Below are 27828 nucleotides of genomic sequence, written 5' to 3'. Positions count from 1 at the left end.
CTTTACATTATTTTTAGGGAGCGAATGTCCTTTTGGGACAGAGGACCCTATTTCTAAGGGTTTATTATTATTATACCGCCGCCTCTTTGAGCTGTAATTTCACCCCCTTAAAATGCTTCAAAACTCACTAAATTTGACACAAACATCAGGACTGGCGAAAATTGCCATCTAATAAAAACCAAACAAACCCCAAAACTCAAAATTGCGCTCTAGCGCCCTGTAGGAAAACACACATACAAAACTGCTTGTAACTTCCGTTAGGAATGTCGTAGAGACATGAAACGAAAACTTCTATGTAGGTCTCACTTAGACCTACATTTCATAAATTGACATCCTTCAGCAAAAATCAACAGGAAGTTGGCAAACACCCCTTCAAAACAAAAGTTTCCTAAAAAAAAATGTAATTTTTGCTTCTTTGAGCTGTAATTTGACCCCCTTAAAATGCTTCAAAACTCACCAAACTGGACACACATCAGGACTGGCGAAAATTGCGATTTAATAAACTTATAATTGCGCTCTAGCGCCCCCTAGGAATAAAACAGACAAAACTGCTCCTAGGAAGAAAACACAGACAAAACTGTTTGTAACTTCCGTTAGGAATGTCGTAGAGACATGAAACAAAAACTTCTATGTAGGTCTGACTTAGACCTACATTTCATAAATTGGCATCCTTCAGCAAAAATCAACAGGAAGTTGGCAAACACCCCTTCAAAACAAAAGTTTCCTAAAAAAAAATGTCATTTTTGCTTCTTTGAGCTGTAATTTGACCCCCTTAAAATGCTTCAAAACTCACCAAACTGGACACACACATCAGGACTGGCGAAAATTGCGATCTAATAAACTTATAATTGCGCTCTAGCGCCCCCTAGGAATAAAACAGACAAAACTGCTCCTAGGAAGAAAACACAGACAAAACTGTTTGTAACTTCCGGTAGGAATGTCATAGAGACATGAAACAAAAACCTCTATGTAGGTCTGACTTAGACCTACATTTCATAAATTGACATCCTTCAGCAAAAATCAACAGGAAGTTGGCAAACACCCCTTCAAAACAAAAGTTTCCTAAAAAAAATGTCATTTTTGCTTATTTGAGCTGTAATTTGACCCCCTTAAAATGCTTCAAAACTCACCAAACTGGACACACACATCAGGACTGGCGAAAATTGCGATCTAATAAACTTATAATTGCGCTCTAGCGCCCCCTAGGAATAAAACAGACACAACTGCTCCTAGGAAGAAAACACAGACAAAACTGTTTGTAACTTCCGGTAGGAATGTCGTAGAGACATGAAACACAAACTTCTATGTAGGTCTGACTTAGACCTACATTTCATAAATTGACATCCTTCAGCAAAAATCAACAGGAAGTTGACAAACACCCCTTCAAAACAAAAGTTTCCTAAAAAAAATGTCATTTTTGCTTCTTTGAGCTGTAATTTGACCCCCTTAAAATGCTTCAAAACTCACCAAACTGGACACACACATCAGGACTGGCGAAAATTGCGATCTAATAAACTTATAATTGCGCTCTAGCGCCCCCTAGGAATAAAACAGACAAACTGCTCCTAGGAAGAAAACACAGACAAAACTGTTTGTAACTTCCGGTAGGAATGTCTTAAAGACATGAAACAAAAACCTCTATGTAGGTCTCACTTAGACCTACATTTCATTAATAGACATCCTTCAGCAAAAATCAACAGGAAGTTGGCAATTAACCCTTCAAAACAAAAGTTTTATAAAAACCATCACCTTTTTCCAACATTATCTTCTCTGAGCGCGTTTGTTGTGTCGGCTTCAAACTACCACAGGAGAGAGATTGAACCCTTCTCATTAAAAGTTGCGCAAAAGTTTTTCTACCTGCTCCGGTTTGGATTTTACAAGCCTTCAAGTAACTTCTGCGCTGATGCTGCTGCGCTGCTGCCATCTCAAGATGTGTTGCTGCCATTAAATTCAAAGTTCATGATTGTTTGCAAAAAAAAAGGTAGTTTCTCAGTGTAAACATGAAATATCTTGTCTTTGCAGTCTATTCAATTGAATATAAGTTGAAAAGTATTTTCAAATCATTGTATTTTCTTTTTATTTACAAATTATATGCGCCACCCCGAAAGGGACAAGCGGTAGAAAATGGATGGTTGGACGTTGTCCGGAAAACGTGCCAACTTCATTGGTTTTGTACTACTACCTCATCTTGTATTTAAAAGACAAACATTAGAAAATATGTGCTAAATTGTCATCTCTAAAGGTTTAGTGGCCACATACGTGGACAGCACCTTTTAGCTCTTATTTACAAAACGCTAATGTGGACACTTATACTGACATCTGGTGGTGTCGGAAGAGTATAACATACAATGGAATTTGGAGAAAAAAGTGTAAAAATAAGAATTAGCATGTCACTAAACATGAAGTACACATTTGTGTACTTATGGACTAAGTCAGGAGTGTCCAAAGTGTGGCCCGCGGCACATTTTTTAACGGCCCCACGGCACATTTTAAAAATACAATTGAAAAAAATAAAAAAAACATAAAAAGTGGTATAAAAGCGCAAACAGGTGAAATGTAACAAGAAAATGTTGCTATGCTTTAATGACACAAAGCTGCCATGCAGACTGTTTCTTTCTTTAAAACATAATAATGAATCAAAATCAATGTCATTTTGAATTATTGACCTATTCAAGGCTTCAATTACGTCACATTAAATATTCCACTTTGAGATATTTTGGGGGGAAAATGTTGCATATTTTGTGTTTTGCCATATAAAAAACTGAGATGTTTTATTAAAGAAGGGCCTAAAACAAACAAAACAAAAACAACAATAAAACTTAAAATTGACGGATGTTGATCTCGAGATTTTTGTGCTAAAAGTAAACGGTAAAAAAAAATTGTAATTTATTTTTAACACTTTAATGAGTAGGACACTTTTGGATCCCCAATTTTTTTAGTGTGACTTGTTTTTAAGTGTCATAGCTCCAAAAATAATAATGAATCAAAATCCAAACTTAAAGCTCCAATTATTATATAATCTGAAATATTCCACCTAAAAAAGTTATTGGGTGAAAATATAACATATTTTGTGTTTTTTCCATTTTTTTCCTAATGTTGATCTCAAGATTTAAAACTTCAATAATAATGAAAATAATAATACTGAATAATGACACATTTTATATATTTTATGGACCAAAACCCTTTGGGGTCCCCGGGATCATATCTGAGTGGAGGCCTGAATGTATATTTTTTATACATATATTGTATTGGTTTTTAAAATAAAAAAAATATGAAAATGGTCCCTGCTTGTTTTGATTTTTCAGTGTGCGGCCCTCAGTGGAAAAAGTTTGGACACCCCTGGACTAAGTGCATCATGTCAAAAGACGTTTCTTAGTTTTTATTCTAATTAGGGTCCAATAAGCAAAGTGAAATAAAAAAAAAGCATGTAAACAAACAGCTTGAGCCTTAAGAGCTTATTTGTAGTAAATATTATTTGATCAAATTCATAAAAATTAAAGTGGAAAACGGTCAGTATGTGCATAAATTGTATTTATTTTAGGATTATTTTGGGTTAAAAAGTATATTTAACCCAGGGGTCACCAACGCGGTGCCTGTAAGGACCAGATGAGTCGCCCGCGGGCCTGTTCTAAAAATAGCTCAAATAGCAACACTTACCAGTGAGCTGCCTCTATTTTTTAAATTGTATTTATTTACTAGCAAGCTGGTCTCGCTTTGCTGGATATTTTTAATTCTAAGAGAGACAAAACTCAAATAGAATTTGAAAATCCCCAAAAATATTATAAAGACTTGGTCTTCACTTGTTTAAATAAATTCATTAATTTTTTTCTTTGCTTCTTATAACTTTCAGAAAGACAATTTTAGAGAACAAATACAACCTAAAAATAATTTTAGGATTTTTAAACACATATACCTTTTTACTTTTTAAATTCCTTCCTCTTCTTTCCTGACAATTTAAATCAATTTTCAAGTATTTTTTTTTTATTGTAAAGAATAATCAAAACATTTTAATCTAATTCTTTATTTTAGCTTCTGTTTTTTTTGACGAAGAATATTTGTGAAATTTTTATTCAAGCTTATTATGATTAAAATTAAAAAAAAATTATTTTGGCAAATCTATAAAATCTGTAAAATCAAATTGAAATCTTATTCCAAAGTCTTTTGAATTTATTTTAATATTTTTGTTCTGGGAAATCTAAAATAAATAATGATTTGTCTTTGTTAGAAATATAGCTTGCTCCAATTTGTTATATATTCTAACAAAGTGCAGATTGGATTTTAACCTATTTAAAACATGTCATCAACATTCTAAAATGAATCTTAATCAGGAAAAATGACTAATGATATTCCATAAATTCGTTTTTAAATTTTTTCAAAAAGATTCCAATTAGCTAGTTTTTTAATTCATTTTTTTCGGTTGAATTTTGAATTTTAAAGAGTCGAAAATGAAGATAAACTATGTTTCAAAATTACATTTTTATTTTTGGGGGGTTTTCTCTTTAAACTGTTCAATTAAGTGTTTTTTTTCATCATTTATTCTCTACAAAAAAACATCCATAAAAGGAAAAAAATGTATGACGGAATGCAGGACGGAAATACCCATTTTATATATATATATATATATATATATATATATATATATATATATATATATTTATTTATTAAAGGTAAAATGAGCAAATTGGCTATTTTTGGCAATGTATTTAAGTGTGTATCAAACTGGTAGCCCTTGGCATGAATCAGTACCCAAGAAGTAGCTCTTGCTTTCAAAAAGCTTGGTGACCCCTGCTTTAAACTGTCAGATGTTGATTATTATTGATGTCTTGCAGTGTAAATATTTAATTGGTTTTAGTAAAAAAGGACGGCAGGAAGTTGACGCCAGCATGTTTCCGTCAGTGGCCATTTGCAGGTAGCACCGCCTCACCGGAAGTGGTCTGTCAGTCTCGCCGTGTCCTTTAGCCCGCCGGGAGGATAAAGATGTTTCATGTTTGAAGCCTAAAGACACTTTCCAGGCCGCTGTAGACATCAGCACAATGTTGCGTGTCGCCACTAAAGGCAAATGGTGAGTCTGCCTTTTAATTCTAAAGCTTGGTTAGTAATATAAGCTTGTCTGTTAGCCTTAGCCGCCTTAGCTTAGCCGCCTGTCACTTTGTGAGAGGAGACAAACTATCTTCTTTAAAAGTCTGCGTCCGAATCCAAAAATGTCGTTGAAATAATCCTGAAATGTGTAAAATATGTTGTAAAGTTTGCCTCGTGTCGGTGACATTTGCGTTAGCTCTTCCACGTAGCAGCTAGCTAGCTATTAAATCTTATTAGTAAACAAACATTACCTTCAATAACATGTTCATCATACTTCTACTTTGTACACCTTCAATAACATGTTCATCATACTTGTACTTTGTACACCTTCAATAACATGTTCATCATACTTCTACTTTGTACACCTTCAATAACATGTTCATCATACTTCTACTTTGTACGCCTTCAATAACATCTTCATCATACTTCTACTTTGTACACCTTCAATAACATGTTCATCATACTTCTACTTTGTACACCTTCAATAACATGTTCATCATACTTCTACTTTGTACGCCTTCAATAACATCTTCATCATACTTCTACTTTGTACACCTTCAATAACATGTTCATCATACTTCTACTTTGTACGCCTTCAATAACATCTTCATCATACTTCTACTTTGTACACCTTCAATAACATCTTCATCATACTTCTACTTTGTACACCTTCAATAACATGTTCATCATACTTCTACTTTGTACACCTTCAATAACATGTTCATCATACTTCTACTTTGTACACCTTCAATAACATGTTCATCATACTTGTACTTTGTACACCTTCAATAACATGTTCATCATACTTGTACTTTGTACACCTTCAATAACATGTTCATACTTCTACTTTGTACACCTTCAATAACATGTTCATCATACTTCTACTTTGTACACCTTCAATAACATGTTCATCATACTTCTACTTTGTACACCTTCAATAACATGTTCATCATACTTCTACTTTGTACACCTTCAATAACATGTTCATCATACTTCTACTTTGTACACCTTCAATAACATGTTCATCATACTTCTACTTTGTACACCTTCAATAACATGTTCATCATACTTGTACTTTGTACACCTTCAATAACATGTTCATCATACTTGTACTTTGTACACCTTCAATAACATGTTCATACTTCTACTTTGTACACCTTCAATAACATGTTCATCATACTTCTACTTTGTACACCTTCAATAACATGTTCATCATACTTCTACTTTGTACACCTTCAATAACATGTTCATCATACTTCTACTTTGTACACCTTCAATAACATGTTCATACTTCTACTTTGTACACCTTCAATAACATGTTGATCATACTTCTACTTTGTACACCTTCAATAACATGTTCATACTTCTACTTTGTACACCTTCAATAACATGTTGATCATACTTCTACTTTGTACACCTTCAATAACATGTTCATACTTCTACTTTGTACACCTTCAATAACATGTTCATCATACTTCTACTTTGTACACCTTCAATAACATGTTCATCATACTTCTACTTTGTACACCTTCAATAACATGTTCATACTTCTACTTTGTACACCTTCAATAACATGTTCATCATACTTCTACTTTGTACACCTTCAATAACATGTTCATACTTCTACTTTGTACACCTTCAATAACATCTTCATCATACTTCTACTTTGTACACCTTCAATAACATGTTCATCATACTTCTACTTTGTACACCTTCAATAACATGTTCATCATACTTCTACTTTGTACACCTTCAATAACATGTTCATCATACTTCTACTTTGTACACCTTCAATAACATGTTCATACTTCTATTTTGTACACGTTGTTAGTAAACATTGTTAGTAAACAAACAATACCTTCAATAACATGTTCATCATACTTCTACTTTGTACACCTTCAATAACATGTTCATACTTCTACTTTGTACACCTTCAATAACATGTTCATACTTCTATTTTGTACACGTTGTTAGTAAACATTGTTAGTAAACAAACATTACCTTCAATAACATGTTCATCATACTTCTACCTTGTACACCTTCAATAACATGTTCATCATACTTCTACTTTGTACACCTTCAATAACATGTTCATACTTCTACTTTGTACACCTTCAATAACATGTTCATACTTCTATTTTGTACACGTTGTTAGTAAACATTGTTAGTAAACAAACATTACCTTCAATAACATGTTCATCATACTTCTACTTTGTACACGGACTCTGAATATAAGCACTTGTTAGTAAACATTTTTAGTAAACAAGCATTACATTCAACATAATGGCAAAGACTACTTCCTGACTTTAACAACACCCCGAGGACAAACTGAAATGAACGATATAATAAGTAAATATATAAATATATACACATACATATGTGTGTCTATATATATATATATATATATATATATATATATATATATATAATCAGGGGTTGTCAATCCGCGGCCCCTGTGTACAAAAAGCCACATAAATATATATGTGACTTTTTGACCACTCTGGTGTGGCTCAGCCGCATACTTGCCGACCGCCCGGAGAAGTCCGGTAGATTTCCAAATTTCAGTGTCTCTATCAGAAATCTCCTGGGTAAACATTTTTCGATTTTCACCCAAACATCAAAGTTGAGGACATGCCGCCTCGAACACCCTTTCTACATATCATCGCACCAGGATTTTCACCATGCTACCTGCGTGGTGAAATGCGTCCTCTATCTGAACGCATACAGGTCACACTGAGGGTGGCCGAATAAACAACTTTAACACTGTTACAAATATGTGCCACACTGTGAACCCACACCAAACTAGAATGACAAACACGTTTCGGGAGAACATCCGAACTATAACACAACATAAAAACGACAGAACAAATACCCAGAATCCCATGTATCCCTGACTCTTCCGGGCTACATTATACACCCCACCCCCCGCAACCCCGCCCACATCAACCAATGCACGAAGGGGTGGGGGTGGGAGGGGGGGGGGTAGCTGGGTGTATAATGTAGCCCGGAAGAGTCAGGGATACATGGGATTCTGGGTGTTTGTTCTGTCGTGTTTATGATGTGTTACTATGAGCTTGAGGCATGTGCCAATGCATTGGTGTTGCCGGACCCATCACTAGTGTGTATATATGTATATATATATATATATATATATATATATATATATATATATATATATATATATATATATATATATATATATAACAACTGTGTTCACTCTTCAAATCAAAATGAAAGAAGAAAGTACCCAAATGACTCCGATCAAAAGTTTACATACCCCAGTTGTTAATACTGTGTATTGCCCCCCTTTAACATCAATGACAGCCTGAAGTCTTTTGTGGTAGTTGTGGATATGTTGTGAAAAGAGTAAACACAGTTGTTTGCCAATAAACAGCTTCACACAACCATCCATCCATCCATCATCTTCCGCTTATCCGAGGTCGGGTCGCGGGGGCAACAGCCTAAGCAGGGAAACCCAGACTTCCCTCTCCCCAGCCACTTCGTCTAGCTCTTCCCGGGGGATCCCGAGGCGTTCCCAGGCCAGCCGGGAGACATAGTCTTCCCAACGTGTCCTGGGTCTTCCCCGTGGCCTCCTACCGGTTGGACGTGCCCTAAACACCTCCCTAGGGAGGCGTTCGGGTGGCATCCTGACCAGATGCCCGAACCACCTCATCTGGCTCCTCTCGATGTGGAGGAGCAGCGGCTTTACTTTGAGTTCCTCCCGGATGGCAGAGCTTCTCACCCTATCTCTAAGGGAGAGCCCCGCCACACGGTGAGGAAACTCATTTCGGCCGCTTGTACCCGTGATCTTATCCTTTCGGTCATGACCCACAACCATTAAGCATAAGTGGAAGAATGTTTTTTGTGTTATCATTTTATCATTCATATTCTCTGAAGAATGCCCAAGAAATTATACATTCTCCCAGGGTATGTCAACTTATGAGCACAACTGTATATATATATATATATATATATATATATATATATATATATATATATATATATATATATATATATATATATATATATATATATATATATATATATATATATATATATATATATATATATATATATATATATATATATATATATATGTATATATATATATGTATATATATATATATATGTATATGTATATATATATATATATATATATATATGTGTGTATGTATGTATGTATGGAAAAATCACAAGACTACTTCATCTCTACAGAAGTGTTTCATGACGGCTTCCCTCAATCATCAGGAGATTTTAATGGAAGCATTCACATACAATGGTTTATATAGGGCACAGAGTGGGTAGGTACAGGCAGGCGTAGGGGCGTGGTGATTGGCTCATGTGTTACCTAGGAGGTGTTTCCGTCTGTTACTGTACCATCACTGTCATATGTGTAGTACACTTTGATAAGGTACTAGTACCGTACAATCATTGTTCAATGTGTAGTACATCTTGATGAGGTACTAGTACTGTACAATCACAGTCATATGTGTAGTACACCTTGATGAGGTACTAGTACCGTACAATCATTGTTCAATGTGTAGTACATCTTGATGAGGTACTAGTACTGTACAATCACTGTCATATGTGTAGTACACTTTGATGAGGTACTAGTACTGTACAATCATTGTTCAATGTGTGGTACATCTTGATGAGGTACTGGTACTGTACAATCACTGTCATATGTGTAGTACACCTTGATGAGGTACTAGTACCGTACAATCATTGTTCAATTTGTGGTACATCTTGATGAGGTACTGGTACTGTACACCTTGATGAGGTACTAGTACCATACACTTTGATGACGTACTAGTACTGTACAATCATTGTTCAATTTGTGGTACATCTTGATGAGGTACTGGTACTGTACACCTTGATGAGGTACTAGTACCATACACTTTGATGAGGTACTGCACACCTTGATGAGGTACTAGTACTACACCTTGATGAGGTACTAGTACTACACCTTGATGAGGTACTAGTACCGTACACTTTGATGAGGTACTAGTACCGCACACTTTGATGAGGTACTAGTACCGCACACTTTGATGAGGTACTGCACACCTTGATGAGGTACTAGTACTGTACGCCTTGATGAGGTACTAGTACTGTACGCCTTGATGAGGTACTAGTACTGTACACCTTGATGAGGTACTAGTACTGTACGCCTTGATGAGGTACGGGTACTGTAGGCCTTGATGAGGTAATAGTACTGTACACCTTGATGAGGTACTAGTATTGTACGCCTTGATGAGGTACTAGTACTGTACACATTGATGAGGTACTAGTACTGTACACATTGATGAAGTACTAGTACCATACACTTTGATGAGGTACTGCACACCTTGATGAGGTACTAGTACTGTACACGTTGATGAGGTACTATTACTGCACACCTTGATGAGGTACTAGTACTGCACACCTTGATGAGGTACTATTACTGTACGCCTTGATGAGGTACTAGTACTGTACACATTGATGAAGTACTAGTACCATACACTTTGATGAGGTACTGCACACCTTGATGAGGTACTAGTACTGTACACGTTGATGAGGTACTATTACTGTAGACCTCGATAAGGTACTAGTACTGCACACCTTGATGAGGTACTATTACTGTACACCTTGATGAAGTACTAGTACCATACACTTTGATGAGGTACTATTACTGTACACCTTGATGAGGTACTATTACTGTACACCTTGATGAAGTACTAGTACTGTAGTTTCATAGGAGATGTTTGAAATCCTGCATTTTGTCAGCATGGCGTGCAGGATTGTGGTCCCCAGCAGGACGGGCCTCAGGTTCCGGGTCCCTCTTCAGAAGCTGTATCCTCTGTACCGGACCATCCACCACCGTTACCATGGCAACAGCAACTCTCAGCGACCTCCTCATCGGCACTTCACCTCCCTGTCACGTTTGCCCGTGAGGCCCCCGAGGGCCCGCGGCCAGCAGCATCAGCATCATCAGCAGCGTGACTTCTGGGTGGGCCGACTGGCTGCCAAGCTGCTGAAGCTGCGCTACATCGTGCTGGGCAGCGCCGTGGGTGGAGGCTACACCGCCAAGAAGGTGCGCAGCACACACCTTTGTCTAAACACATGTGTTTGTCAGCTGCAGTACTCAGCTGCAGTACACTCGTCCACCACTCATGGCAGTAATGACAACAGCAAACTAACAGAAAAAGTCTGCAGAGAAGTTTCTTCAGCGCAAAGATTATGACTAAAGTGGTGAAACTGTAATTTACTTTGCATTTAATGTATTCCTACAGAAATATTACTGTGTGAATGTTCCAAAGCATTCACACAGTTGGTTTTATACACCAACATTCATTTATTTATTATTATCATTATTATGATTGTGTGAATGCTCCAAAACATTCACATTCATCCCTTTATTATTATTATTATTATTATTATTATTATTATTATAATTATTGTGTGAATGCGCCAAAGCAATCACACATATGGTTTTCTACACCAAAATTAATCAATTTATTATTGTTATTATTATTATTGTGTGAATGCGACCAAGCATTCACACAATAATAATGATTTTCTTCACCAAAATTCATCTATTTATTATTATTCAACTTTTTTTTCTTCTCCAGATTTTGGTGTGTTCTACCTTCCACATTTTTCACCCGATTCAAACATTCCAAATTCAAACTTTTCAACCTATTCTGGAATTGCAGCCTTTGCTTTGACAAATTAAAAAAATTCCCAGAATTCCCAGAATAAATTTCTGGGACATTTCTCCCATTCGAAATGAATTGGCCATTTTTCAAATTTCTACCATTTCCACGTTTTTCAACCTATCCAAACCATGTATCTGCCCATTATCAGCCTTTTTGACCATCTCTAATCGCTATCTGTATCGGCCCGTTATCAGACTTTTTGACTATCTCTAATCGCTATATGTACCGGTCCGTTATCAGACTTTTTGATTACTTCTAATCGCTACCTGAATCGGTCTGTTAGCAGACTTTTTGACTATCTCTAATCGCTATCTGTATCAGTACGTTATCAGACTTTTTGACTACCTCTAATCGCTACCTGTATCGGCCTGTTATCAGACTTTTTGACCACCTCTAATCGCTATTTGTATCGGCCCGTTATCAGACTTTTTGACTACCTTTAATTGCTATCTGCATCGGCCTGTTATCTGACTTTTTCACCACCTCTAATCGCAATCTGTATCGACCCGTTACCAGACTTTTTGACTACCTCTAATCACTATCCGTATCAGTCTGTTAGCAGACTTTTTGACTATGCCTAATCGCTATCTGTATCAGTCCGTTATCAGACTTTTTGACTATTTCTAATCGCTATCTGTATCGATCTGTTAGCAGACTTTTTGACTATCTCTAATGGCTATCTCTAGCAGTCCGTTATCAGACTTTTTGACTACCTCTAATCACTATCTGTATCGGCCTGCTATCAGACTATTTGACTACCTCTAATCACTATCTGTATCGGCCTGCTATCAGACTATTTGACTACCTCTAATCGCAATCTGTATCGGCCCGTTATCAGACTTTTTGACTATCTCTAATCGCTATCTGTATTGGTCCGTTATCAGACTTTTTGATTACTTCTAATCGCTAACTGAATCGGTCTGTCAGCAGACTTTTTGACTATCTCTAATCGCTATCTGTATCAGTACGTTATCAGACTCGTTGACTACCTCTAATCGCTACCTGTATCGGCCTGTTATCAGACTTTTTGACCACCTCTATTTGTATCGGCCCGTTATCAGACTTTTTGACTACCTTTAAATGCTATCTGCATCGCCCTGTTATCAGACTTTTTCATTACCTCTAATCGCAATCTGTATCGACCCATTACCATACTTTTTGACTACCTCTAATCACTATTTGTATCGGTCTGTTAGCAGACTTTTTGACCATTTCTAATCGCTATCTGTATCGGTCTGTTAGCAGACTTTTTGACTATCTCTAATGGCTATCTCTATCAGTCCGTTATCAGACTTTTTGACTACCTCTAATCACTATCTGTATCGGCCCATTATCAGACTTTTTGACTACCTCTAATCACTATCTGTATCGGCCCATTATCAGACTTTTTGACTACCTCTAATCACTATCTGTATCGGCCTGCTATCAGACTATTTGACTACCTCTAATCCCTATTTGAATAAAGCATCAATCACACAGAATTGTAATATGTAAGAAGACATCTTTAAGAGTATCACCATCCTGTCTTGACTTTAGATGTGGAGTCAGTCTTGGTGTCAACTAACTTCTTCCGGACTCCTTTCAGACCTACGACCAGTGGAAGGACCTGATGCCGGACTTCAGCCAGTACGACTGGATGCTTCCGGACTTCTTGTGGGAACTCAGTGAACAACTAGACCTGGGTGAGTCACTCGGGCTACCAGGGTGGGAACTCGGTGAACAAATAGAACTTGGTGAGTCGCTCCTTCCAACTTGCTGTTTGTCCACAGAGAAAGTGGTCAAAGCGCTACCAGAGATGGAGGAATTAGCCAAACTACTCCCTGACTTTGAGAAGATAGGAGAGAACTTCACTTTCCTCAAAAGCCTCCTGACCTCTGGTGAGTAAACAAAACCAATATGATCGAATATTATTATCAAGTCTTTTCAGTAGTTACTTTGGAACCTTCATGCTGGAACAAGCACTACTTTAATACTTAGTGACCTGACACTGTGTATAGCAGGGCTCACCAACGCAGTGCCCGCGGGCACCAGGTCGCCCGTAAGGACCAGATGAGTCGCCCGCTGGCCTGTTCTAAAAATAGCTCAAATAGCAGCACTTACCAGTGAGCTGCCTCTATTTTTGAAATTGTATTTATTAACTAGCCAGCTGGTCTCGCTTTGCTCGACATTTTCAATTCTAAGAGAGATGAACTCAAATAGAATTTGAAAATCCAACAAAATATTTTAAAGACTTGGTCTTCACTTGTTTAAATGAATTCATTTTTTTTTTTTTTTTTTTACTTTGCTTCTTATAATTTTTAGAAAGACAATTTTAGAGAAAAAATACAACCTTAAAATGATTTTAGGATTTTTAAACACATATACCTTTTAACCTTTTAAATTCATTCCTCTTCTTTCCTGACAATTTAAATCAATGTTCAAGTAAATGTATTTGTTTTATTGTAAAGAATAATAAATACATTTTAATTTAATTCTTCATTATAGCTTCTGTTTTTTTGACGTAGAATATTTGTGAAATATTTCTTCAAACTTATTATGATTAAAATGAAAATAAAAATATTTGTCTTTGTTAGAAATGTAGCTTGGTCCAATATGTTATATATTCTAACAAAGTGCAGATTGGATTTTAACCTATTTAAAACATGTCTTCAAAATTCTTAAATTAATCTTAATCAGGAAAAATTACTAATGATGTTCCATAAATTATTTTTTTAATTTTTTCAAAAAGGTTCGAATTAGCTAGTTTTTCTCTTCTTTTTTTCGGTTGAATTTTGAATTTTAAAGAGTCGAAATATATTTATACAAATATTTATCTGTTTCTATATATATTTATTGTGTTATTTATTATTAAGATGATCAGTGTTTCCACAAAGATAAATATAATTAATTATTAATAATAACATAGAGTTAAAGGTAAATTGAGCAAATTGTCTATTTCTGGCAATTTATTTAAGTGTATCAAACTGGTAGCCCTTCGCATTAATCAGTACCCAGGAAGTAGCTCTTGCTTTCAAAAAAGTTGGTGACCCCTGGTGTATAACAACACACACAAACAAACAAAAACATATTCACACACCCACACATATACATTTGCAAGGAAAAGTATGTGAACCCCTTGGGAAGACTGTGATTTCTGCATACATTGGTGACAAAAATGTGTTTTGGTATTCATCAAAGTCACAACAATGGACAAACACAACCTGCTTAAACTAATATCGCACGTACAAATGGACACGTAAACATCCTGGAGTGTCAGCTAAAGACCTACAGAAGTCTCTGGCACATGCTGACATTGTTGTTGACCAATCTACAATACGTAAAACATTGAACACGAATGGAGTTCATGGTAGGACACCGCGGAGGAACCGACTGGATGTTCCACAGCACTACTGTCAACATATTCTGTGGACAGACGGAACCAAAAAGGAGTTGTTTAGAAGGAACACTGAGCAATATGTATGGAGGAAAAATACACACCAACATTAAAACCTCTTTCCAAATGTGAAATATGGTGGAGGTGGCATCATGGTTTGGGGCTGCTTTGCTGCCTCATGACCTGGATGGATTGCTTTCATCGATGGACAAATGAATTCCTAAGTTCATCAAGACATTTTGCAGGAAAACTTAAGACCGTCTGTCCGCCCACTGAAGGTCAACAGAGGATGGCTGACGCAATAGGACAAGAGTCCTGACCTCAACCCCATTGAGATGCTGTGGCATGACCTCAAGAGAGTGATTCACACCAGACAAATTGCTGCACCGAAACACTTAAGTGAAGAGGAGTGGTCCAAAAGTCCTCCTGACCGTTGTCAGGTCTGATCTGCAACTACATGAACTGTTTGGTTGAGGTTATGTCTGCCAAAGGAGGCTCAACCACTTAATAAATCCTAGGGTTACATACTTTTTACGTTTTACACCTTGCACTGTCAATGTTTACATGTTGTGTTCAATACCAAGACGAACAAATATATTTTATGTGTCGTTTTTAGTTTAATCAGACTGTAATGCAGCTGAGATAGGCTCCGGCACCCTCTGCGACCCCAAAAGGGACAAGTGGTAGAAAATGGATGGATGTGTTTGTCTATTGTCTATTGATTACTTGTCTCTTGATAAGTAATCCTCCATACTTTTTCTTGCAACTGCATGTGTAATGTAATACAGTGTTTTTCAACCACTGTGCCTAGTGTGCCGTGAGAGATTATGTAATTTCACCTATTTCGGTTGAAAATATTTTATGCAGACCAGTAATTATAATCTGCAAATTGAGTGTCGGTGCTGTCTAGAGCTTGGCAGTGTAACCGTGTAATACTCTTCCATATCAGTAGGTAGCAGCAGGTTACTAGTTGCTTTGTAAACATCGTATCCAATGCTTAAACCGAAAATATAAAAAAGGTGAGTGCCCCTAAAACATGCATTGAAGTTTAGGGATGGCTATGGAAAACGAAACTAAAACTAAACTAGCTACAAAGTAAAAAAAAACAGAATGCTGGACAACAGCAAAGACTTACAGCATGTGGAGTAGACGGCGTCCACAAAGTACATCTGTAAATGACATGACAATCAACAATTTCCACACAAAGAAGGATAACGTCTGCACAACTGAAATAGTCTTGTTTGCTAAAACAAAGCAGGTGCAGGGAATAGGGCTCAAAGGAAGACATGAAACTGCCACAGGAAAAGCCACCAAAATAGAAGAATGGGAAAACAGCAAAAAACTCCAAATAAGTCACGGCGTGAAGTGACAGGTCGTGACACTTACTTTGAGACAAGAGCTATAGTGATGCATGGTTGGTTATGGTTTGAATTCATTTCCAACCATTGCAACAATGACTTTTTACTTTACATTTTTAATGTTTTCTGCTGGTGGTGTGCCTCCGCATTTTTCAATGAACAAAAATATGCCTTCGCTCCAAAAAGGTTGAAAAACACTGATGTAAAAAAAAAAAAAAGTATATATATATATATATATATATATATATATACATATAAAACTAATTAGTCTGACAGAACTGGGATAAGCTCCTTCCCCGCGACCCTGAAAGGGACAAGCGGTAAAAAATGGATGGATGGAGCTCTATTCTTTATTTTAAAATGTGTAGAAAAGCCTGTTTTTTAACAATGGTTTCAGCCAAATAGTGGATGACTTGAGTAATTAGATAAAACTCTCATGCTGTGTAAAAGTAGACACACACACACACACTTCCTGTTGAAAATAATTATCATGCTGATGTTTACTGTATCACATCTGATTCATTTTGCACGTCACTTTGCTTTCTTTGATCACCATCATCCCTCTGCTTCTGTCTTTTTTCATTGATTCAGTTGTTTTTGCTGTTTTCATGCCAACCCCTCCCCCCCTTCTGTGCTCCTCCATGCTTTTTGCAGGTTTGAGTTTGGGTAGTGAAGTCAAAGGAGCTTCTGGTCTGCATCTGTTGTTAGGTGTGTACACCAACACTTTAATGACACCCTCACTTCATCACCACACTGTCACCATCTCTTCTTGACAATCACACGTCTGACGTGAAGTGTGTCAATATAACTTACCAACATAAAATAAAACAAAACATCAAAACATGCTCATATGGCAAATACATGCTGCTGATTAGTGACTTTACGTGGGCCTTTCGACACCTCCAAAACTATCAATCAATCAATAAGTATCTGTATCAATAAGATACAGTCAAACTTCTGCTGTGTAAGAACTGCAACACTTACAGTGCAAATACTTTGTAGGCACATTCAACCTAATGGCAAAGACTACTTCCTGACTACAACAACACCATCGAACAAACTGAAATGAATGACATAATAAGTAAATATATACACACTTGTATATGTATATCTGTATGTAGATATACTGTATATCTATATATATAATATATATATATATGTGTGTGTATAATGTATCATTGTAATGTATGAGTGTTTCAGTTCAGCAGCTCCCAAATGTTTTGCTCTTCAACCCACTGTGACCTTTAACCTTTACTGTCTCCTTTGACTTCCGCCCTCTCTCTCTCCTTGTTCTGTATGTTTTATCAACACCTTCCAATCTCCCTCGGCTTCCCAATGATGCATAAACCCACTCTGGCACAACACAGTAGTGTGTCAGCTGAGATACTTGATGAGTACTCCACAGATGGCGTGTACAGCTCAGTCAAAGTACTACAGCGTGTACATTATGCAGTACAAGGTGAATGAATACCCGCAGACTTTCACCTGGTCCGCCAGAGCATAAGAATAGTGAGGATGGCGTTACTTAACGAGTATTCAGACCGCTGTAGATAGGCGATAGTCATAGTGCTCTTCTTAACGAGCAGTGGCTGCTTCTGAAAATCACACAGCAGTGTCAGAACAAAGTTAATGTGTGATCCTCAACACATTTGTACACTTAATAATACAATAAGTGATCTTTGTCCCATTTCTGACTGTTTCTGAAAGTTTCATGAGCATCAGTCCTTAACTTTTTGCGTTGTGTAGCTGACTAACAAGGATTACTCAACCCTTGGCGGAGGTAATAATGAGCGTCCTATGGAAGTGCAGCGTTTGATCGGGACAGGTGTTTGACATGATCATGTGACATTTGAGCAGATGTGTTGTTGACCCCCTGCTGTGTCTCTGCTAGAACCTTCTGGGGATGCTCCACTCAAAGCTACCGACTCCTCCACTGCAGCCTCACAGGATGACAAGCAGTACAAGAAGGCAAGTACACCACCTTCATGCCAAAGATGATGCAGTAGTCTATTACCGTGTCTACAGACATACTTCTCCTTCATGCAAGTCCTATCAATACTCAAACAAGTCAGTGTAATGAGCAGGAGAGTGGAAAACAATTTTTTCTATATTGAAACTATTATCAAAAATGTATATCTGATTCATGACACCCGAAGACTTATTAAGTTTGTCATTAGATAGATATGATCAAATTAGTCTCGTGATAAAGATCACGTTTACTTTTAAACTAAACAGTAAGTTGGAAAAAAATGATTTTGGAAAAAATGCCATTTGTGTCACTTTGTCCTGCAGTGTAAACCTAGTTTAAGTTTTATTTAAATTATTATTATTATTTTTTTGAACAACAAACATATCCACAATGTGCATAAAAGTCCAGGCACTTTCAACTTATTCAATAATTTACACATCAGGTTGAGCAAATTATGACTTTAACAAACATGTCAAGGAAAGAAAATAAAAGCAAATAAAATAGAGTATTACATATAATAATAATAAAAAAACCATGATAAAATACACAACTCAAAAAGTAATTTAAATCACTTTACATGTTTTCAATAAAGGTATCAATTTAAGGACTTGTGTACTTTTAATCATTTTCCAAGATTTAATTGATCATTTTAAACCATCAAGCCAATTAGAAAAAGTAGGTTTTACTTTCATAAATCCACATTTATATAGAAAAAATGCTGACAAACATTTCCACGTTTATTTGATATCTGCTGTTGTGAATGGGGACATCTCCAACTAGTCTAAGTTAGCAGACAACTAACAGTCCAACACTGATGATGTCATCAAGGTGTGGCCAGGAATCACTTCCTGGTTGACTTGAGAGCAGGCTGAGCATGTTCTTGTAACAACAACACTTAGTACATGTTACGCCACACAATCAGACTAGTTAGTACATGTTACACCACACAATGTACACAATCAGACTAGTTAGTACATGTTACACCACACAATCTACACAATCAGACTAGTTAGTACATGTTACACCACACAATCAGACTAGTTAGTACATGTTACACCACACAATCTACACAATCAGACTAGTTAGTACATGTTACACTACACAATGATAAGTAAACAATCAGACTAGTTAGTACATGTTACACTACACAATGATAAGTTAACAATCAGACTGGTTAGTACATGTTACACTACACAATGATAAGTAAACAATCAGACTAGTTTGTAGTCTTTGCACTACACAATGCACACAGACTAGTTTGTACATATTACACTACACAATGAAATGGACACAATCAGACTAGTTTGTACACGTTACACTGCAAAATGATAAGTACACAGTCAGACTAGTTTGTACTGTACATGTTACACTACACAATGATAAGTACACAATCAGACTAGTTAGTACATGTTACACTACACAATAATAAGTACACAATCAGACTAGTTTGTACACTTTACACTACACAATGATAAGTACACAATCAGACTAGTTTGTACTGTACATGTTACACTACACAATGATAAGTACACAATCAGACTAGTTCGTACACGTTACACTACACAATGATAAGTACACAATCAGACTAGTTTGTACATATTACACTACACAATGATAAGTACACAATCAGACTAGTTTGTACATATTACACTACACAATGATAAGTACACAATCAGACTAGTTCGTACACGTTACACTACACAATGATAAGTACACAATCAGACTAGTTAGTACATGTTACACTACACAATGATAAGTACACAATCAGACTAGTTTGTAGTCTTTGCACTACACAATGAAAAGGACACAATCAGACTAGTTTGTACACGTTACACTGCAAAATGATAAGTACACAATCAGACTACTTTGTACTGTACATGTTACACTACACAATGATAAGTACACAATCAGACTGGTTTGTACACTTCACACTACACAATGATAAGTACACAATCAGACTAGTTTGTACACTTTACACTACACAATGATAAGTACACAATCAGACTAGTTAGTACATGTTACACTACACAATGATAAGTACACAATCAGACTAGTTTGTACACTTTACACCACACAATGATAAGTACACAATCAGACTAGTTAGTACATGTTACACTACACAATGATAAGTACACAATCAGACTAGTTCGTACACGTTACACTACACAATGATAAGTACACAATCAGAATAGTTTGTACATGTTACACCACACAATGAAAAGTACACAATCAGACTAGTTAGTACATGTTAAACTACACAATGGTAAGTACACAATCAGACTAGTTTGTACACGTTACACCACACAATGAAAAGTACACAATCAGACCAGTTAGTAAATGTTACACCACACAAAAAGTACACAATCAGACTAGTTTGTACCTTTTACACTACACAATCTACACAATCAGACTAGTTAGTACATGTTACACTACACAATGATAAGCACACAATCAGACTAGTTTGTACCTTTTACACTACACAATGTACACAATCAGACTAGTTAGTACATGTTACACTCCACAATGATAAGTACACAATCAGACTAGTTCAAACACGTTACACCACACAATGAAAAGTACACAATCTGACTAGTTAGTACATATTACACTTCACAATGATAATTACACAATCAGACCGGTTTGTACACGTTACACTACACAATGTACACAATCAGACATTAGGGTCAACAAATGAAAAGTGTATATAGAGTATAGTAGTACTGGGTGTGGAGGTTGTATTCACTGTGCGGCAGTATTTGTTTCCACACACTTGACACTCCTTATATGGTCATGTTGACTCCTTATATGGTCATGTTGGCTTTCTACACCTCATCACCAGTCAGCTTTTTGTCCTTTTCCAGCAAATACTCCAACTCATTTCACTTTTGTCTTCTTGTGGCGTGTTTTCATCCATGTCGTTGTTTGAAGTCCAACACATGACGCACAAATGTTTTGGGACACTGAAGCACTAAATGAGTCCTGCCTAGACAGCTTCAGAGTCAGGGGAAGCTGGAGCCTATCCCAGCTGACGTAGTTCCCCCTGACATAACAAACAGTGCATGTTTTGTCTTTTCAGTAGCAATAGAGTTACAAATGTGAACAAAAGCGCCCTTAGTGCTGATGGTGGGACCCTCACCTGAAGGTTGACTTCTCATTTGGTTCTGGATCGGAGCCCAATGACAACAGTCTGTTTTCAAATCCTTCAAGGCCACCACAAAGTACAGAAGTCCTAACACCAAACTCCAGTAGATAACAATAGTTTTTAATCATGGCAATAAGTTTGGGTTAAACTTCATCGGTTGAATCAACATTCCAAGAAAAAATGGTTTCAGAGAATCATCATCTCAATTCAAAACAAAATACAAATCCCCATGATTTAGATTTTAGCCAGAATGGTGCAGTTCTAGTCCTAGTCAGCAACTGAGAGCAGGAGTTGGTCTGCTAACAAAAAGACAAGTGCTTCGTAGCACTGGACTAGAAGTGTGCAGCACACCAATATCCTCTTGTACCTCACAGGTGTGTCCCAAGACTTTTGTCCATGTTTACAACATTACTTAGACTTAGCTCTGGGTTCACCTTTCAATGTCCTCCATTCCTCAGCCTTCACATGCTATCATGTGTTTACGTAATGTATCAGCGCTAACGTGTTGCTTGAAATGTAATGTGTTGTTAGTAATATTTAAAATGTATCAGTGCTCACATGTTAGTATTATTTAACATTTATCAGTGCTAATGTGTTGTTAGTAATATTTATTATGTATCAGTGCTAATGTGTTGTTAGTAATATTTAAAATGTATCAGTGCTAACATGTTAGTAATATTTAAAATTTATCAGTGCTAATGTGTTAGTAATATCTAAAATGTATCAGTGCTAACATGTTAGTAATATTTAACATTTATCAGTGCTAATGTGTTGTAGGTAATATTTCAAATGTATCAGTGCTAACATGTTAGTAATTAACATTTATCAGTGCTAATGTGTTGTTAGTAATATTTAAAATGCATCAGTGCTCACATGTTAGTATTATTTAACATTTATCAGTGGTAATGTGTTGTTAGTAATATTTATTATGTATCAGTGCTAATGTGTTGTTAGTAATATTTAAAATGTATCAGTGCTAACATGTTAGTAATATTTAAAATTTATCAGTGCTAATGTGTTGTTAGTAATATCTAAAATGTATCAGTGCTAACATGTTAGTAATATTTAACATTTATCAGTGCTAATGTGTTGTAGGTAATATTTCAAATGTATCAGTGCTAACATGTTAGTAATATTTTAAATTTATCAGTGCTAACAAGTTGTTAGCACTATTGCATTTATTAGCACTGCTAATGTGTTGTTAGCACTGATACATTTCAAATATTACTAACATGTTGTGTATGTAATGTTTGTAACGTATCCGTGTTGCTAACGTGTTGTCTATGTAATGTTTGTAACGTAGTAGTGTTAACATGTTTTGTATGTAATGTTTGTAACCTGCTAGTGCTAACATGCTGTGTATGTAATGTTTGTAACGTAGTAGCACTAAGATGTTGTGTATGTAATGTTTGTAACGTAGTAACACTAACATGTTGTGTATGTAATGTTTGTAACGTAGTAACACTAACATGTTGTGTATGTAATGTTTGTAACGTAGTAACACTAACATGTTGTGTATGTAATGTTTGTAACGTATTAGTGCTTACATGTTGTGTATGTAATGTTTGTAACGTATTAGTGCTTACATGTTGTGTATGTAATGTTTGTAACGTATTAGTGCTTACATGTTGTGTATGTAATGTTTGTAACATATTAGTGCTTACATGTTGTGTATGTAATGTTTGTGAGGTGTTAGCGCTACCATGCTGTTGGCCAGCGACTACAGAGGTGACTGCCACCCGCTGAGAGGCGCTGCTTGTAGTATCAGTGGCCTCTTGTGCCGTCAGTCTGCAGAGTTTGGGCCGTGCACTGATGACGGTGGCAAGATTCCGCTGGCCTGACGCGTGATCGGCAAGGGCCTGGCGGGCCGCCTGTTGTTTGTGTGCCTCTCTCTCACTATCACATGCCCCGGCAGGGTCTGCTCGGCGAGCTCATTCTTATTCAGCAGCAGATCCAGCAGCACGAGGAGGAAGTCCGGCGGGCGGCCGCGGCCAATTATACGCCACCCAGTCCGCCAGAACCTGCGCCTCCCAACCCCGGCCCCCCTCATCACACACGCAAGGTGAAGGTCCCGCCCCCGCTTAGATCCGCCGTACCCTTGAAAGGTTGTGTAGACAACAAGACTTTGAGCAAGACGGTGGCCAGCAGCCGTGAGAGCTGGAGGACTAGTGGAATCCACCTTTAGATATTGCTGCTCAGCACTACTAGTACTACGGTACTAAGTGTGGAAGCATGGTGTGAGGACTACTTTCTGGACTTGCTTGTGATCTCATTCATTGACTGTCAATCATCTCTGTCTCGTGTGTCCATGCTAATCCCAACAAATCTGCTGCACACCTGAATGAACAATCCACTCTCAGAAGCACTCTGGCATCTCAAAGCTGATCCGATCGTCTGTCATGCATGTAGCGTGTGACACGTCATGCCTGCGCCGCTGAGAAACGCTCACGGAACTTGTCGCTCTTCTTTCCTCTCTGCTCTCTTTAGTCGTCCGATAAGGAAAAAGTGGATCAGCTCCAAGAGGAACTGCTCCGTACTCAGGTACTGTCCCAGCAAGGTAACTGTTGTGCACGCTACTAATGAGGTGTTGGAGATGACAGAGCAAAGTTCATGTCGTTCATACACCATTCTTACCCAAGGCCGCACTTTGCAACATTTTCACAAGTTCTACATTAATAGTTAGAACAGTGAAGAGGTGTTGGTAAATGATGGTTCCACTGTATATACTGTACATTATATTGCCAAAAGTATTTCTTCATATGTGCCTTGACTCACATATGAACTTGAAGTGCCATCCCATTCCTAACCCATAGGGTTCAATATGACCTTTTGCAGCTATTACAGCTTCATCTCTTCTGGGAGGGCTGTCCACAAGGTTGCAGAGTGTGTTTATAGGAACTTTCCACCATTCTTCCAAAAGCGCATTGGTGAGGTCACACAGAAGGCCTGGTTCTCAGTCTCCGTTCTGATTCATCCCAAAGGTGTTCTATCGGGTTCAAGTCAGGACTCTGTGCAGGCCAGTCAAGTTCATCCACACCAGACTCTGTTATCCATGACCTTGCTTTGTGCACAGTCATGTTGGAAGAGGAAGGGGTCGCTCCAAACTGTTCCCACAAGGTTGGGAGCATGGAATTGTCCGAAATGTTTTGGTATCCTGGAGCATTCAAAGTTCATTTTACTCCTGAAAAACAACCCCACACCATAATTCCTCCTCCACCAAATTTTACACTTGGCATAATGCAGTCCGAAATGGACTTTTCCCTTTGCAACCTCCAAAGCCAGACTGGTCCATCATTGCCAGGTAGAAAAGTGTGATTCATCAATACAGAGAAGGCGTCGCCACTGCTCTAGAATCCAGTGGGGACGTGCTTTACACCACTGCATCCCAGACTTTGCATTGGACTTGGTGATGTATGGCTTAGATGCAGCTGATCGGCCGTGGAAACCCATTCCATGAAGCTCTCTGCGTACTGTATGTGGGCTAATTGGAAGGTGACATGAAGTTTGGAGCTCTGTAGCAAATGACTGCAGGAAGTCTTTGCACTATGCTGACTTCTGTCAGTTTACATGGCATACCACTTGGTAGCTGAGTTGCTGTTGTTCCCAAACTCTTCCATTTTCTTATAATAAAGCCGACAGTTGACTTTGTAATATTTAGGAGCGAGGAAATTTTACGACTGGATTTGTTGCACAGGTGGCATCCCATGACAGTTCCACGCTGGAAATCACTGAGAGCGGCCCATTCTTTCACAAATGTTTGTAGAAACAGTCTCCGTGCCCAAGTGCTTGATTTGATACACCTGTGGCCGGGCCAAGTGATTAGCACACCTGATTGTCATCATTCGGATGGGTGGCCAAATACTTTTGGCAATATAGTGTGTATATGGAGACATACTATGCTCCATGCAAAAGTTGGTCCATGTAAAAGTTTGCAAATAGGGATGTTTGTATATGATGGGTCCTCTGTATATACAAACCCCAAAAGCAGTGAAGTTGTCACGTTGTGTAAATGGTAAATAAAAACAGAATACAATGATTTGCAAATCCTTTTAAGTTTATCGTATATTCAATTGAATAGACTGCAAAGGCATGATATTTCATGTTCACACTTGTAAACCTTTTTTTTGTGTGCAAATATCAGTTAATTTGCAATTTGATGCCTGCAACATGTTTTAAGAAAGCTGGCACAAGTGGCAAAAAGGACTGAGAAAGCTTATCAAACACTTATTTGGAACATCCCACAAGTGAACAGGCTAATTGGGAACAAGTGGGTGCCATGATTGGCTATTGAAGCAGCTTCAATGAAATGCTCAGTCATTCACAAACAAGCACAGGGCGAGGGTCACCACTTTGTCAACAAATGCCTGAGAAAATTGTTTAAGAATGACAACATTTCTCAACCAGCTATTACAAGGAATTTAGGGATTTTGCCATCAATGGTCTGTAATATCATCAAAATATTCAGAGAATCTGGAGAAATCACTGCGTGTAAGCGGCAAGGCCCGTGACTTTCGATCCCTCAGGCGGTACTGCACCAAAAAGCGACATCAGTGTGTAAAAGATATCACTACATGGGCTCAGGAACAGTTCAGAAAAGCATTGTCAGTAACTACAGTCGGTCGCTACATCTGTAAGTGCAAGTTAAAACTCTACTACGCAAAGCCAAAGCCATTTATCAACAACACCCAGAAATGCCGCCGGCTTCGCTGGGCCTGAGCCTATCCAAGATGGACTGATGCAAAGTGGAAAAGTGTTCTGTGGTCTGACGAGTCCACATTTCATATTGTTTTGTGGACATCGTGTCGTCCGGACCAAAGAGAAGAAGGACCCTCTGGACTGTAATAGGCGCAAAGTGTTCTAGTCAGCATGTGTGATGGTATGGGGGTGTATTAGTGGCCAAGGCATGGCTAACTTACACATCTGTGAAGGCACCATTAATGCTGAAAGGTACATACAGGTTTTGGAGCAACATATGTTGACATCCGAGCACCGTTATCATGGACGCCCCTGCTTATTTCAGCAAGACAATGCCAAGCCACGTGTTACAACAGCGTGGCTTCGTAGTAAAAGAGTACAGGTACTAGACTGGCCTGCCTGCAGTCCAGACCTGTCTCCCATTGAAAATGCAAAATGAAAGCCAAAATATGAGGCAGGAGACTGTTGAACAACTTAAGCTGTACATCAAGCAAGAATGGGAAAGAATTCCACTTCAAAAATGTGTCTTCTCAGTTCCCAAACCTTTACTGAGTGTTGTTAAAAGGAAAGGCCATGTAACACACTGGGAAAAATGCCTTTTTTGCAATGTGTTGCTGCCATTACATTGTAAATTAATGATTATTTACACACAAAAAAAATAGGTTTCTCAGTGTGAACATGAAATATCTTGTCTTTGCAGTCTATTCAATTGAATATAAGTTGAAAAGGTTTTCCAAATGATTGTATTCTATTTGTATTTACTATTTACACAGTGTGCCAACTTCACTGGTCTTGGGTTTTGAACATGGAGACGTACGAGGCGCCATGTAAAAGTTTGCAAATACATGTGTTGGTAAATGATGGTTCCACTTAGGGCCTGGGCGATATGGACGAAAAAGTATATCTCTGTATATTTTTTACTTAAACTCGATATTCGATTTACATCTCGATATAATTTACGATTAAAATATACATATAAAGATATAAAAAGCCTGCTCAGTGGTTACAGTAGTGCCTGCATTTGACCAATCTCCTTGTTCCACCCCCTGGGAGGAGAGGGGAGCAGTGAGCAGCAGCAGTGGCCGCGCTCGGGTATCATTTTGGTGATTTCACCCCCAATTCCAAGCCTTGATGCTGAGTGCCAAGCAGGAAGGTATTGGCTCCCATTTTTATAGTCTTTGGTATGACTTGGCCGGGGTTTGAACTCACGACCTACCCATCTCAGGGCGGACACTCTAACCACTAGGCCAAGCGCTGTTTGGTCATTTCAAGGTGAAATAAATTATATCAATATTGTTTAAAAATATATCGATATATCTTACAAACTCGATATATCGCCAAGCCCCAGTTCCACTGTATATAAGTGGAGACTCACTAGACCAGGGGTCACCAACCTTTTGGAAAGCAAGAGCTACTTCTTGGCTACTGATTAATGCGAAGGGCTACCAGTTTGATACACACTTAAATAAATTGCCAGAAATAGCCAATTTGCTCAATTTACCTTTAATAAATAAGTC

General features: G+C 37.6%; 1 protein-coding gene across 5 annotated transcripts in view; it reads left to right on the top strand.

Annotated features, from left to right (window-relative positions):
* The first annotated feature begins 4892 nt into the window (after positions 1–4892).
* The window catches only part of opa1 (OPA1 mitochondrial dynamin like GTPase), a 70286-nt gene continuing 47350 nt past the window's right edge, over positions 4893–27828 (top strand). For 2 of the 5 annotated variants that reach the window (XM_061883909.1, XM_061883911.1), the window contains exons 1-8: positions 4893–5062; positions 10843–11149; positions 13360–13456; positions 13544–13651; positions 17160–17213; positions 18397–18473; positions 23532–23678; positions 24104–24157. In XM_061883909.1, coding sequence (XP_061739893.1) covers positions 5034–5062; positions 10843–11149; positions 13360–13456; positions 13544–13651; positions 17160–17213; positions 18397–18473; positions 23532–23678; positions 24104–24157 — 873 coding nt within the window. In that variant the 5' untranslated portion in view covers positions 4893–5033. The remainder of the gene's footprint in view (positions 5063–10842; positions 11150–13359; positions 13457–13543; positions 13652–17159; positions 17214–18396; positions 18474–23531; positions 23679–24103; positions 24158–27828) is intronic. The other 3 variants (XM_061883912.1, XM_061883913.1, XM_061883914.1) reach the window with 3 other exon arrangements.

The sequence above is a fragment of the Nerophis ophidion genome, linkage group LG22, assembly GCF_033978795.1.
Source record: "Nerophis ophidion isolate RoL-2023_Sa linkage group LG22, RoL_Noph_v1.0, whole genome shotgun sequence".
Taxonomy (NCBI): domain Eukaryota; kingdom Metazoa; phylum Chordata; class Actinopteri; order Syngnathiformes; family Syngnathidae; genus Nerophis; species Nerophis ophidion.
This window is presented reverse-complemented; position numbering and strand designations above follow the sequence as displayed.